Source organism: Tupaia chinensis, unplaced genomic scaffold (genome assembly GCF_000334495.1).
Source record: "Tupaia chinensis unplaced genomic scaffold, TupChi_1.0 Scaffold000687_1, whole genome shotgun sequence".
Taxonomy (NCBI): domain Eukaryota; kingdom Metazoa; phylum Chordata; class Mammalia; order Scandentia; family Tupaiidae; genus Tupaia; species Tupaia belangeri.
In genome coordinates, this window is record NW_006160210.1 from 1,303,943 (window position 1) to 1,317,824 (window position 13,882).

Below are 13,882 nucleotides of genomic sequence, written 5' to 3' on the forward strand. Positions count from 1 at the left end.
AAGAACCTAAGGTTTTGTAATGATCTCTAGCCCATTAGAATGATAAAATGAAATGAATCACCACTAAAGTCTAGCTTTGGGGGGAAATGCAGCTGAAGTGTAGTCTAAATATATCTCACCTCAACTTTTCTTTTTTTTTCATTATGTTTGATATTCCTAAGTTTTAAAAATTGTTTTCAGAGTAAGAGATAGAGTTTATGATTCCAATTCTAAAGTGAATTAGTTTTCCTTTCTCTGCATTTATGACTGTCCCTAAGACAAAAATTGTCTAGAGCTTTGGCTTGCTTTGTAAAAATCTGTAAAATGTATATAATTTATTTAAGGTTCATCACAGTCACTTTTATGATTTAATGTCTATTTTAAACATGCATTTGAATAATATATAATCATGGGTTGCTTAACAATGGGGGCACATACTGAAAAATGTGTCTTCAGGTGATTTTGCCATTGTATGGACATCATAGAATATTTACACAAACCTTGATGGCATAGCATACACTACACCTAGACTGTGTGCTTTAACCTATGCTCTGGGGACCAGCAGATGCATAATGGTTATGTCGCTAGACTCCCACATAGTTGTCCATGGTTCGAGTCCCGGATCTGGTGGCTTAAAACTCACTTCAGGCACATGTGCATGTGTGCCCAAGAGAACAGAGGAGAAGGGATTGCGACATGGCCATTGGCCATCCCCACCCCCAGGGAGTGATTTCTCCCTTTCTGTCTCTATCTCTCCAGTGAGTGCACATGCCCTCTAGAAAAAAAAAAAAATCTCTCTTTTAAAAAAAGAAAGAAACCTGTGTTCCATGTGGGACCACTGGCCAGTATGTGCCATTGTTAACCAGAATGTCATGATGCAGTGCATGGCTGTAGTAAACTTTGGGTCATTGTGTATTTTTATGCCATCTATCTTTTAATACTTTAAAATAAAAATTTGGTATCTTTTGCTCCACTAAGGGGCTAGGCTTATATAAGTGTGTTTTAGTGTTGTATACAATTAGTTGCAAAATCATTTGTCAGATTTAAAAAAAAAAAATTGGTAATAACTAGTGAGTGAAGGAAGAAAGAAAAGCCCATTCATTATAGGTCTCTCCAGGAATACTTCTTAAATGCTCAGTAGGAGACAAGAGATGAAGATGCAGGTACAGATGGATGAGACGGTAAAAATTACAGGAGAAAATGAGGTTCCAGTTCCATAGAAAGTGCTGATCAGTGCCTGCCCCTTACCTCCACAATGCATTATGAGTCCCATCGTGGGAAAGCTGTTTTTCCACTTTGAGGGCCAGAATTTTCAACTCTATATTAAATGACTTCAGGCTTGAAATAGGAATGACAGGAGAAAGCAAAATAGTACCAGACATGAAACCTGATTAGGTAAAACTAGGAGATCCACTGATGTCCAGAATTGAAACCTGATTAGGTAAAACTAGGAGATCCAGAATTTTTCTACCAAGGAATTATGTGCAGACAAGACAATTTGGGGTAGAGAATCCTAGGGAGTAAAATAGAGCACACCCCTAATCTTTGGTGAAGGGTAATGCGTTATATAGTAAGAACGAAGTGGAGAGTTAGAAAAGTAATATTACTGAATATAACTATATAGTACTATCCCAGTGTGTCCAGACTAGGGCTTGGGTATGGTGACTAGACTCCATGTGTAAAATCCCAGTGTCATAGATGTGACATCCTGTCTGATATACTCAAAAACACACATAAAAATAAAGAAAGAAAGCCCTTTCTTAAATTTAATTTTTAATAGGTTTTTGCTATAGGGCGCGTGTGCTCTCCCGACAGACAGAGAGAGACAAAGAGACAGAAAGTGAGAAATCACTCGCCAGGGGGGATGGCCATGCCATGATCCTTTCTCCTCCATTCTCCTCTTGGGATCTTGGGCATGCACACACACGCGCCCGGTGTGAGTTTTAAGACACCCAGTCCAGGATGCGAACTGCAGTCGACTACATGGCGGTCCAGCGACATAACCATTACACTAACTGCTGGTTCCAGAAAGAAAGCCCTTTTTTACTACTTAGCAATATCTTCTCTGATAAGGTGGAATAATGTTTTGCCTTTGTATCAAAGCTTTATTCTTAAATATAGAATAAGTGTGGGTACCAGTTATATTTTCATTATACTTTTTACCCCTTTTCAGATTGTACCAAAGATTGCCGTGGAGTTTTAGCATGGCATCATGAAAAAAAAAAAATCAGTTGTAAATCTTAGAAGAGTGGTAGTGAATTAAGATACAGATGTCTAAGTTATTTGTCTTAGTCTGTTTGAGCTACTATGACAAATTACCATACACTGGGTGGTTAATAAACAACTGAAATTTATTTCTCACAGTTCTGGAGGCTGCAAAGTCCAAGATAAAGAGACTGGCTTATTGGATTCCTGGCACGGGCTCTCTTCCTAGCTTGCAGACTGCTGCCTTCTTCATATCTTCAAAGGGGCAAGGGAGTCTTTACATGTCATGTAAGGCAATGATCTCGCTCATGCAAGCTCTGCCTCTGACATATACCTCTCCCAAAGTCCCCCTTTTTAATGTCATCATGTGGGAGGTTAGGATTCAACATATGATTTAGGGAGTGATAATATATATTCAGTACTTTGCAGTATTACAATATGAGCTATTGTAAAAAATATATAGAACAATTTACATTATGTGTTAATTACAAGTGAAAAATTGTTCCAGTTTCTTTTGTTGTAAATATTAGTCACTTTTTTTTTCTTTTTTGGAGAGATTTTTGCTGTAGGGTGTGTGCACTCTCCAGAAAGACAGAGAGAGACAAAGAGACAGAAAGCAAGAAATCATCCCCTCCTCTCCAGGAGGGATAGCCATGCCACAATCCCTTCTCCTCCATTCTCCTCTCAGGATCTTGGGCATGCATGCACATGTGCCCAGAATGAGTTTAAGCTGCTGGGTCAGGGATTCGAACCACAGTCAAGTACATGAGAGTCCAGTGACATAACCATTATGCCCATCTACTGGTCCCAATATTAGTCACATTTTTAAAAGTCATCTTAAAGCTGCTAGAGTACGAATGATGGTATTTTGCCATAAACATCAAAATTCAAATAGTTTAAATTCTTTGTTTGATTTTCTAAATATCATAAGGTAAAATAACCTGAACAAATTGAAATAAAAGAAAATGAAAACTCTTCCCATAATGCTATTTCATTTAATACTCCAACGTAAGTGTTAGAAGTTTGATATTCTTTTTTTTTTTTTTTTTTTGAGAGATTTTCACTGTAGGGCGCGTGCGCTCGCCAGACAGACAGAGACATAGAGACAGAAAGCGAGAAATCACCCACCCAGGGGGGATGGTCACGCCGCAATCCCTTCTCCTCCATTGTCCTCTCGGGATCTTGGGCACACACGCACACGCTCCCGGCGTGAGTTTTAAGCCACCGGGTCCGGGACACGAACCGCGGTCGACTACGTGGGAGTCCAGCGACATAGCCATTACGCTAACTGCTGGTTCCCAGAAGTTTGATATTCTTATGCCATCATTAACTTCTGTTCACACTAATTACTAAAAATTGGTAGTATACTACATTTATTTTCATTGCTTCATAGATTCACAAATATATTTTTGTTCACTGAAACAAAATGTCTTATTGATCTTTAGTTCCTTTATTGATCAGCCTCATATTTATTATTTGTATACCACTCTGTCCAAAGGCCGTGTTATTCTAATAATATGAAATATGAATGAAAAACTTTTCAGGTGCAGATGGCAAGCGGAGGGCCAGTCCAGAGATATTGCATATATAAAGGAATTCATTCTTCAGAGCAGCCCTTAGTGGTATAATTTTTTATTATTTTACTATTCTCATCAAGGACTGATTTACCCAGAGCTTTGTATTTAGCCATGAATACATTCGTGACGTCTAGTCTGACTACAAACACCACCATCGTTAACAATCTTGCGACACCATGGCAAAGTGCAAGAACTTCTTTATTGCTCTTTGACAGATGTGGGAATCTCGTTTTCTGAAAGGACTGGTGCCACTCTTCCGTGTCATCTTCCCAGGGTAAAGAAAGGCGGTAGCCTCACTTTGTTTTCTCCAAGGCTGGGGACCATCATTTGTTATTGTTGTGGTTTTAGATCCAAATGGATAAACGACGCAGACTTTTCATTTCCTTCTTTATTTTTTTTACATGTAAAGCGAAAATGTTTTCCGTCCGATCAGCATATACTGTTTTTATGAGATGATTCCGCCTGCCTTTCACTCATTTATCTTTTGACATCTTCCTGTTTCCCTTATCCACGTGCATGATCTGGTGTTTAAGAACTTAAGTCATCTTTTACCAGCAGTCTGCAGTCTTGCTTCTCTGATCTGGTATCTTTGAGAATTTCTTCCCTAGAGGTATAATCACCTCGCTTCCCTAGGAGGGAGGTTATCTTACTTACATTGACACACTTCTTACATATATTGATCGACTTACTCTGTGTAAGGCCTGACTAAAGTAATTTCATGTAAATCTTGTGTGGGTTTGGAAAGCCCCCGTTATCATATTTTAATCTGCTGAAGGACAAATCGAAATATCTTGTTAAAACAAAGACCAACAGTTTTTGATTATAAGACTAAAAGGGCTGAACTATTTTAAACTTGGATAATAATGATCTTGTTGTAGCTGCATGCAGTTACTTACAGATTTCCAGGTGCTAAGAACTGATGGGAATGCAGATGTTCCGTGTGGAACCATAGCTCCCAGGAATTAGATTGGCTGCTATTTCTAGCACATTTTTGGTTTCTATTTCTAAATTATATCAGAGGCTTGTAAGCATTTTCAACCTGTACTTAACTGAGTAATGATTAAGGAAAGAATATGTTTGTTATCTCATCTGGTGCTGAGATGTTACTGTAAAGCATTCTCAGAGTTTGGGTTATTGTATTTTGTTTTGTTTTTTATTGTTTATTTTATTTATTTATTTTTTTGGCTCTAGGCTTGTGCACTTGCTGGAGGGAGATGGGAGGGGGAGAGAGAGAGTGAGAAAACATCCCCAATCCCTTCTCCTCCTGCACGTGTGAGAGGTGTTGGAGTGGGTATCAATCATCTGAGAATTCGAGCGAGTAAACAAACACAGATTGATATAATTAAGAGTCCTTTTCCTCAATTTCTTGAAAACCTCTTGGGATTTTGGGCACACAGTCACACACACCCAGTGTATGTTTCAAGCCTGACTCTGGTACTCAAACTACATGGTCAGCCATGTGGAATAAGCCACTTTAACCATCAAATCACCAGCTGGGCTTAGAGTTTCTTATAAAATAGTTATTTTATGCCATTTCAGATATGCATAGAAAAGGAACACGGTTTTAATTCTCTTAATAGCATATTTAATGCATAGTAGTTCTGATCACTAAATCCTTAGAAAATGTATTTTGTGGCAATTATTGTTTTAATCAGATTGGCCATTCTGCATTTACATGCATTGATCTGAATGTAATTGCTTATTTAGTTATAGTACAAACTGAAATATTTAATATGGTAATATCACACGGATTATAAAACATACACGTTATTCTGAGGTAAGGATAACCTGTCACATTAATTACTAAGAGTAATAGCTACTACTTTTCTCAAAATGTATGATGTGTAAGACACTGACCAAAGTGAATATATTCTTTCACCTTAGTTTCACAAAGTCTATGAAATGAAATCCATTATTATCAGTATTTTGTCAACTTAGACGCAAAGATATAAGAAGTCAACCAAGTGATCCAACGTAATTTATGTATGATAAATATATCTTTTCTTTTTGAGAGAGCAAGAGGAAAAGAGAGACGTAGGTATTTCCGATAGGATCTTAAATTCCCATGGTCCTTCCACCTCAGCCTCCCACTTAGCTAAGCTAAGGTTTTCAGGCATGTATCCGGTGTGCTTAGGTTCATCTGGAATCTGAGCCTGGGCCTCCCACGAATTCAGGTTGATCTGGAACTGGAATCTGAACCTGGGCCTTCAGCTCCAGCATAACACAGCAGTGCCCTACCAGCCACGGATGAGCCTCTTTCTGCCACTCTAAACCAAGTCCAAATGTCAGTACAAAATCTAAAACATTAATTCAGAAAAATATGTAGGTATAAATGTTTGATTTTTACATGATTGCAGATCTCTCTTTTTTTTTTTGAGAGGCGTTTTGCTGTAGGGTGTGTGCACTTCACAGAAAGACAGAGAGAGAGAGAAATGACCCCCAGGAGAGATGGCCATGCCACAATCCCTTCTCTTCCATTCTCCTCTCGGGACCTTGGGCATGCACATGCATGTGTCTGGTGTGAGTTTAAGCCACCAAGTCTGGGACTCGAACCTCAGTTGACTACATGGGAATCCTGTGACATAAGCAATACACCAACTGCTGATCCCTGACTTCAGATCTCTTAATTAAAATTTATCGAAGCTATAAAGTAGAATTCAAAGAATAGATGAAGTGACAGAGTATTCAGATTTAATATTTGTGGATTTGGTGTTACAGCAAATTGCATGAGTGTGTGTGTGTGTGTGTGTGTGTGTGTGTGTGTGTGCACATATGTACTAATTAAAAAGACACAAAATGTATTATGATTTTTGAAATTAGAACTTCATAACACATGTATGTAAACTTTCTATATTAGTAATTAATGGTAAATTGAGGCAATTGTGCAATTATTAATGCCAGTCATTAATACAGTAACACATAACTTACAAGTGTCATTTATGAAAGCTACATTAAAAAAATTCAATTTTAAAAGAAAATTTAAAAAACTCAAGAAATCATCCTCATTTCAAGGAACAGTCTAAGGAAGAAGGACAGTCTTTCTTTGAAGGGTCTTTTGCCCTTTCAGGCCCTCACAAGCCATACATGCCATGTCTGTAATGAAAACTATAGTTACAAAAACCAGTGGGGCCACATTTCACAACCCTTAATCTGAGTGCTAAGATAAGAAGACATTAGCACTAGGGAAATTAATTTATATGTTAGTCATTGCTTAAGGTATTAATGCAATAAATGTAATTTAAAGAAATATGTCAATATCCCTCAAAATATTTTAGCTGTTCCAGAATATTTTAATATTTTGATATACTGTAACTCTAACTTCTAATGTCTCTATAGTGAAAATAATTTGGCACATTCTTTAAAATATAATCCACAGACAAATTGGAAATAAATGTCTTAGTAGCCAATTTTGTTGATTAGAATTCCATTTTGATAACAGCCAAATTCTCAGACACTACTAAGCAGAACAAACAAATTAAAAAATCATCAGTACTACACATAAAATATATGAAACCCCATTTACTTTTCCTTTGAAAAAGACCCATTAGAATTTAATTTGGAAATACTTCTTTGTCTTCAGTATTATTTACAAATAAATGGATGTGTATATTTATTTTATTTTTTAATTTGATATAGATTAGATGTATTTTAAATAATTAAAGATTAAAATTGACTTTAGGCAAAAGCTTAGACTCATTGTAATATGGTCTCACTACTTAATATACATTACAGTTCTGATCTTTAAGAACACTATACATGCTATACTTTAAAAAAAATACTTGAAAGTGAGTGCACTAGATAACTTCTGTGCTATATTCTGCCATCAGTTTATGTGGTTTCTATTAATAAATGAACTCCATGGGACAAGTTATTTTGTATTTTCTGGATTTGTACTATGAATATGTGGAAAATATAAAAGAGTCTTGAGTGTTGCAATATCCAGAAAAGTGCATGCATTATATATAGTTTGCTTTTTTTAGATAGCAATAGTTCTGGGAATATATATTCAGAGATATAATTTTAAAATCTGAAAATGTAAATTTAAATTGGTAGCCTTCTGTGAGTGATTGGAGATTTCATACAAAGCATACATTTCCAATAGGCTAATTTATGATAAGCAATATCACTGGCAATAGCAGTCAGTGGGTCAAATGGGCAAGACCTTATTTTCCCTCCGAAGTTGTAAGCTATATGCAAATCATGTACTTTAAAAGGGCTATGTAGATTATCTTCCATATGTAAATTTTGAGGAAATATCTGAGGAAAGACATATGTAAATGAGCTTAAATCTTTATCTGTATTTCTATATTGCTTGCATGCAATGAATTCATATACATTGGCTCACTCTATTTCCTACCAAATAATTATTTTAAGTCAAATGAAAATAGCAATTTAGTACAGCTCTGAATTTCTTAAGTCCATAAAATGCTTCTTATTTTGAAAGGCCTTGTGGAAACAATTTAATTGTATGCATTTAGGGATTTGTGGTTTCGAAAAGCAAAGCGGACACCTGAGTAAATTCATAGTGTCTTTATGCTGTATTTGAGGGCGTGGGATCTCTTCCTTATCTTGGGCTCTCTTGTTTGCTTTTCAGTTGCTGCGAATGTGGCTGTGGGAGGGCTTCTTCCCTGTGCGCTGTTGCCCATCCAAGCCTAATATGGTTAGTGTTCACTCCTATGTGATGTCCACCTTTATGTATTACCGTCAGCATTCCTTTCCTTTCTCCATTTGTGTACATTTTAAGTGAGTGCACCCACTGGTGACACCGTCACAGTGAGAAGATAGGATGAAACGGGTTCTAAGGTGAATCCTAACAAGTAATGGCATGATGGATTATTTTAGAGAAAACGTTATACATAGAGCATATCATCCCTAAGTCAAGCATTCATAGCTCTCTTCGGAGCCTTTTGCCGAGGCTTTGGTTTAAGCTGGAGAGTTTTGTTAAGATCGTGGCATCCGTTTTACATCGAACATGTCACTGTTTTTGTTGTTCCATTAAGTAAAACCCATATCACACATGGAAGTAGACTGCTACTTCTCTCAGGGTGAAATCACCTTTTCCGTCTCTCAGAACCATGGAATGACCATAATGTAACTGGGATCTTGAATTGTCACAACATTGTGGATTCGTGTAGCATTTGAGAACAAAACTACCTGTTGTGTTTTAAAATGGTTTACCTCATTTTAGTAAGCTTGGATTATTTCAATACTAGAAGTAATATTTCTTCTTTGATACTGGTGGAGTAAAGAATAAACACACTTTGGGAATCAGTGTCTAAATGGGATAGTATTTATTGATAAATGTTAACCTCAAATGTACGTCTGGGTTAGTAACTACTGCTGATTATAAATTATAGATTATAAAATCAGAGAACTATGCAGTCTTAGAGGGATTCTTACGCAATAATGAGCTACCTTATAGTGAAATATTCCAGGTAATTCCTTTTCAGATTACAGAGTATAAATCCTTGCATTACTGGTTGAATTGTCAAGCACCAATTTGACAGGAACAAAAACAAATCTAAAATGCATTTTGGAAGATTGTAAAGGTTAGTAGGAGCATTGTAAATTGTTACTTGTGTTTGCTAGGTATAAATTGATTCCTGTTGATTAAAACAGTCATGTGTGAATGAGTGCGCACACACATGTCCATGTGAGAGGCGTTGGCGTGGATATCAATCATCTGAGAACCAGAGAGAGTAAACAAACCGATTGATATATAGGTCGTCGAGAAACTTGTTACATATTTTTCTGTGCAAAAATATGCCATGACTTTCCCAACTACTCAATCATTCAGAGAGCTCTTTTCTCAATGTCTTGAAAAGTTTTGTATTCAGAAAAAAGTTTTGAAATTAATATAAAAGTGCAGATTTGCTCCAATTTATTTAAGTTGCTCAGAAAATTCTTCAGTGACAAGCCAAACTAAAAACTGAAATCTGGCCATGGCTAAAGTAAAAATTAAATAGATTAAATAGCCTTACAGTGTAATTGTTTGTTTTATGATTGCTGAATTACCTATTCTACTTTAGTCTCAAGTATGGCTACATGAAATCATTTTTCACTGAAGTAGAATAAGCAGAATTTACATTTTAGAAATAAAGAAGACTGATCCATACCTATCTTGAACTAACTCTCAAAGATACCTTGATGGGAGTGTAAATGCATATGAGCCTATGACTTAGTGTTGACCAAACTAATTTTAGTTTGTTTAAAATTCTTGGTATTTAAAACTATATTTTTTTCTTCTGTGTGGTAGGCTTTAGGAGGTTTATAAATAATTTTTTTAAAGGGACATGGGAAGGCAGAATTTTTCTTTCACAAATAGCACATGAGGAAACCAAAGATAATAAAAACTTTTTCCTAATATTTTTCTTCAAATGATGTTAGTAACTGTGGAGGCAATGAATATATTTGTAGGTGTTTAACTGTGTATTTATGCAAAAAAAAAAAAGGAAAAAAGGTAATGATTTAGCAACAAACACACTTAGGAATCCAATAAAATGCTAAGTCTTTATGGAATGATTTATAGAAGAACCAGAATTTATTATGAATACGTTCTTAGGAAAGTCAACAAAAGAAACAAACTTCAATTGAGTTTATGTAAATTAGACAATAAGGAAGTTCTCCAAAATTATGCCTAGAGAAGAACAAAAGCCAGTAATGCTTTTATTGCTATTTTTTCTGAACTTCCATTTTATAATTTCAAGTTGCTATTCAGATTTTAGTAAAGGATGTCGTTTGGTTAGACTAAAGCTTAGGGGGAAGAAACAACCTTGGATGATGAAAATTAAGGGCCAAGATGAATCATTTTCCTAATAGCATCAGTAAAATACTAAGAAAGCTGAAATCTTGTCCCCTAGTTTTTTTTATGTATAATCATACCAACAGTTTTCAGTTACCGGGTAAATAATGTTCCAGGAAAACTGTCATCATCATTTGTAAACAGACATATTTACGATTATGGAGTAGAAATTGGTAGACACTTCAGATTTTGGAATCGCAGTGCTTTTCATTTCTTGGAAGATCATTCATTCATACATAAATGTGGGATTGGTTTTGACCGTAATGGAATGTGATCATATACATTATGATTTTCCATTGTATGGACACTAGCTTTTAGCATTGCCTTGATATACTTGTGAAAATCTAGGGTTTGGAAGAGTGTAATTTCAATTCCGTTTATGTAGATCCTTGGTTCTGCACTGCAGCTAAGTTAAAGCTTCTGTGAGTCTCTAAAGTTCTGTTTTTTTTTTTTTCTGTCATATTTCCCATCAGGAAACCATACTCCATTAGTTTTCTAGTGTGTGATGTGCCATTTATAAGATGAAATTGGTAATTATGTGTTGCCATCTTTGATGCTTTGATCTTGAATTGTTTTTCATCACTATAGTCGCCTATTTTGTTGTGACATTCATAAACAGAATATTAATATTCCAAATATTCTCCTTGCTTTAATGGAAATCTCAGTAACAGAAGTTATTTTTATACAATCTCTGAATGAAACTCAGATGCCTAGATTTTAAGCACCCTATCCCCGTGTTTTTTGCTAGAATATCTTTTATAAATGGCCTTTGCCTTTATGCCATTATACCGGCTTGAAGTTCTAATCATTGTTTTAGTTTAAAAAAAAAAATTCTAATAAGTTTCATTTATCAAAAAATAGTATTTTTACAAACATTTATTGTTGTATCGATTGTTTTAATGTAAATAAGATTTTAATGAAGACAATTTATAAAATAATGTTACCATTTATCCTTGAATATTCACTTGTGTTTATGCTTATAAAAAACAATGTATGTTTATAGTATAATATTTCTTATGCCTATCTAAAATAGTCCATGATCCCAAAGCAGATATTTGAGAAAAGTAGTAGTTTTTTTTTTTTTTAAGTTTATTTATTCATTACTTCTATGAGCAAGAGAGAGACAGATAAGCCAGTACCCTGATAGGGTCCTGACACCAAAATCCACCGTCTGTTTCAGCCAGCTCCAGACCCCGGTGCTTGTGTGCTCAGCTTGCATCAAGAGTCTCTGGATACAAACCTGAAACCTCCCGATGTAGGTCAGCCCTTGCAGAGTCTCACGTTTTACCACTATGCCACCATTTGGCCTCCCATTTCTTTCATTTCTTATATTCAAACATATTCAGATTATTTCCTGCCTTCATTAGTTGGTATGCTTTCCAGTCTTCTTTATATCATTTACTACTTCTGAGGGTTCAAGTGATAAGAGAAAAGGAGTTCATTATTTTGAAGGTAGAGATGTTCAAGTTTTATTTTGTTCATTTACCTATTCTGTGATCTCTAGAATATTAGCTCCATTTTTTGTTTTGTTTTGTTTTGTTTCATTCATTTGCTGTGGGAAACATGCACCTGTTACAGAGAATGAAAGGAAAAATGAGAAAATACCCCTGGTAGGATGACCATACCACAATCCCTTCTCCATTCTCCTCTTGGGATTTTGGGAACACATCTCACTTACTGTGTTTTTCAAGCAGCAATGTCTGGAACTCTAACCTCATAGTAAGCCATATGGGATCCAACTGCCTTAACCACACTACCTAACTGGCCACAGCTTCATTTTTTTAAAAGGACATTTATTTTTCTCACTGTAAAAATATTTTTATTCAGAAACATGACTTTAGCTTATCTCATAATACAGATATTAAAATCTCTCATAATGAATGTAGAGATAAAAAACTCAAACCAAAACAAATTTTTCTGGCTAAAAGGATCATGAAATACTTTCAAACACCATTATCTTAATTTTTAAATAAACTACATTCTTTCTCCTTAGGAACCATAATTTTCTTAAAATTTGATAAAAGAAAATTTTTATTTTCATAAACAATTTACAGATATTATTTTACTAAGCCTTACATTCTATCTCCCAATGAGGTGTGTAAAGTATTCATCTCTTTTATACAACAGGGAGGTAGAATAAAAATGAATGAATACAACACATATTTTTGTGATAATTCTAGACCCACTACTTAAAGTGCTTCATAGCAGGTAAATGTGAAAGTTGCCTGACATGTAGATAGCGTATATTCAATTTTAATTAACAACTTGTTCTGTATAATATAACTACACACTACTCCAAAATCTTTATTTATTTATTTATTTTTTGAGAGAGATTTTTGCTATAGGGTGCTTGTGCTTGCTGGAGAGACTACGATAGGCAGAGAGAGAGAAATCACTCCCCAGGGGGGGATGGCCATGCTGCAATACCTTCTCCTCCGCTCTCCTCTTGGGATTTTGGACAGGCATGCACAAGCGCCTGGGGTGTTTCAAGCTGCTGGATCCAGGACTCAAACTGTGGGGGTCCAGTAACATAACCATTGGCCAACTGCTGGTCCCCAAAGCTCTTTTCTTTTTAATAAAAAAAACTATGGGATTCCAGAATATAGTACATATTATTGGGTCATTGGGAAAGTCTTGATGAATTTTTGCATAGAAAAACATGGGCCTGCCATGATTACAAAATCCAATGGTTAACTCAGTGAAATTGTTAAAAATCAATGGGGAATTACTCTAGCATTATTATAATAAATCTTGAAAATAGAAACCTAATCCTCATAGGTCATACTTTATGAAACATATTGCTATATCAAAATTCTAAATCACTTAGAGAGATCTTTGCTATAAGGGCGCATGCACTTGCCAGAGAGACAGAGAGACAGAAGGTGAGGACTAATCCCCCAGGGGCATGGCCACTCCTCAATCCTTTCTCATCCATTTGACTCTCGGGATGTAGCACACACATGCACATGCGTCCAGTGTTAGTTTTAAGCCATCATGTCCAGAACTGGAACTGCAATTGCTTAAAATTTAATTCAACATTGAGAATTGTCCATAATGTAGCTTTGAATTTTTTGAAATTGTTTAGTCTTCCTCCTATAGCTCATTCTAAAAAGATATAAGACTTCACTAATAGAAGATATACAACATTTACCACACTATTTTGGAAGCTGTTATTCTGTTTTTGATTTTATTTATTTATTTATTTATTTTTGAGAGGCTTTTGCTATAGGGTGTGTGCGCTTGCCAGGAGAGACAGAAAATGAGAAATCACCCCCCAGGGAGGATGGCCATGCCACAATCCCTTCTCCATTCTTTTTTT

The 13,882-nt window shown here is 35.6% G+C and overlaps 1 protein-coding gene across 8 annotated transcripts in view; it reads left to right on the top strand.

Annotated features, from left to right (window-relative positions):
* EPHA5 (EPH receptor A5) overlaps positions 1 to 13,882 on the top strand; it is a 421,001-nt gene that overhangs the window by 343,788 nt on the left and 63,331 nt on the right. For 3 of the 8 annotated variants that reach the window (XM_006160483.2, XM_006160484.2, XM_006160488.2), the window contains one exon: positions 8,356 to 8,421. The exons of the other annotated variants lie outside the window; for them this stretch is intronic. In XM_006160483.2, the coding sequence (XP_006160545.1) occupies positions 8,356 to 8,421 (66 nt within the window). The remainder of the gene's footprint in view (positions 1 to 8,355; positions 8,422 to 13,882) is intronic. 8 annotated transcript variants of the gene reach the window in all.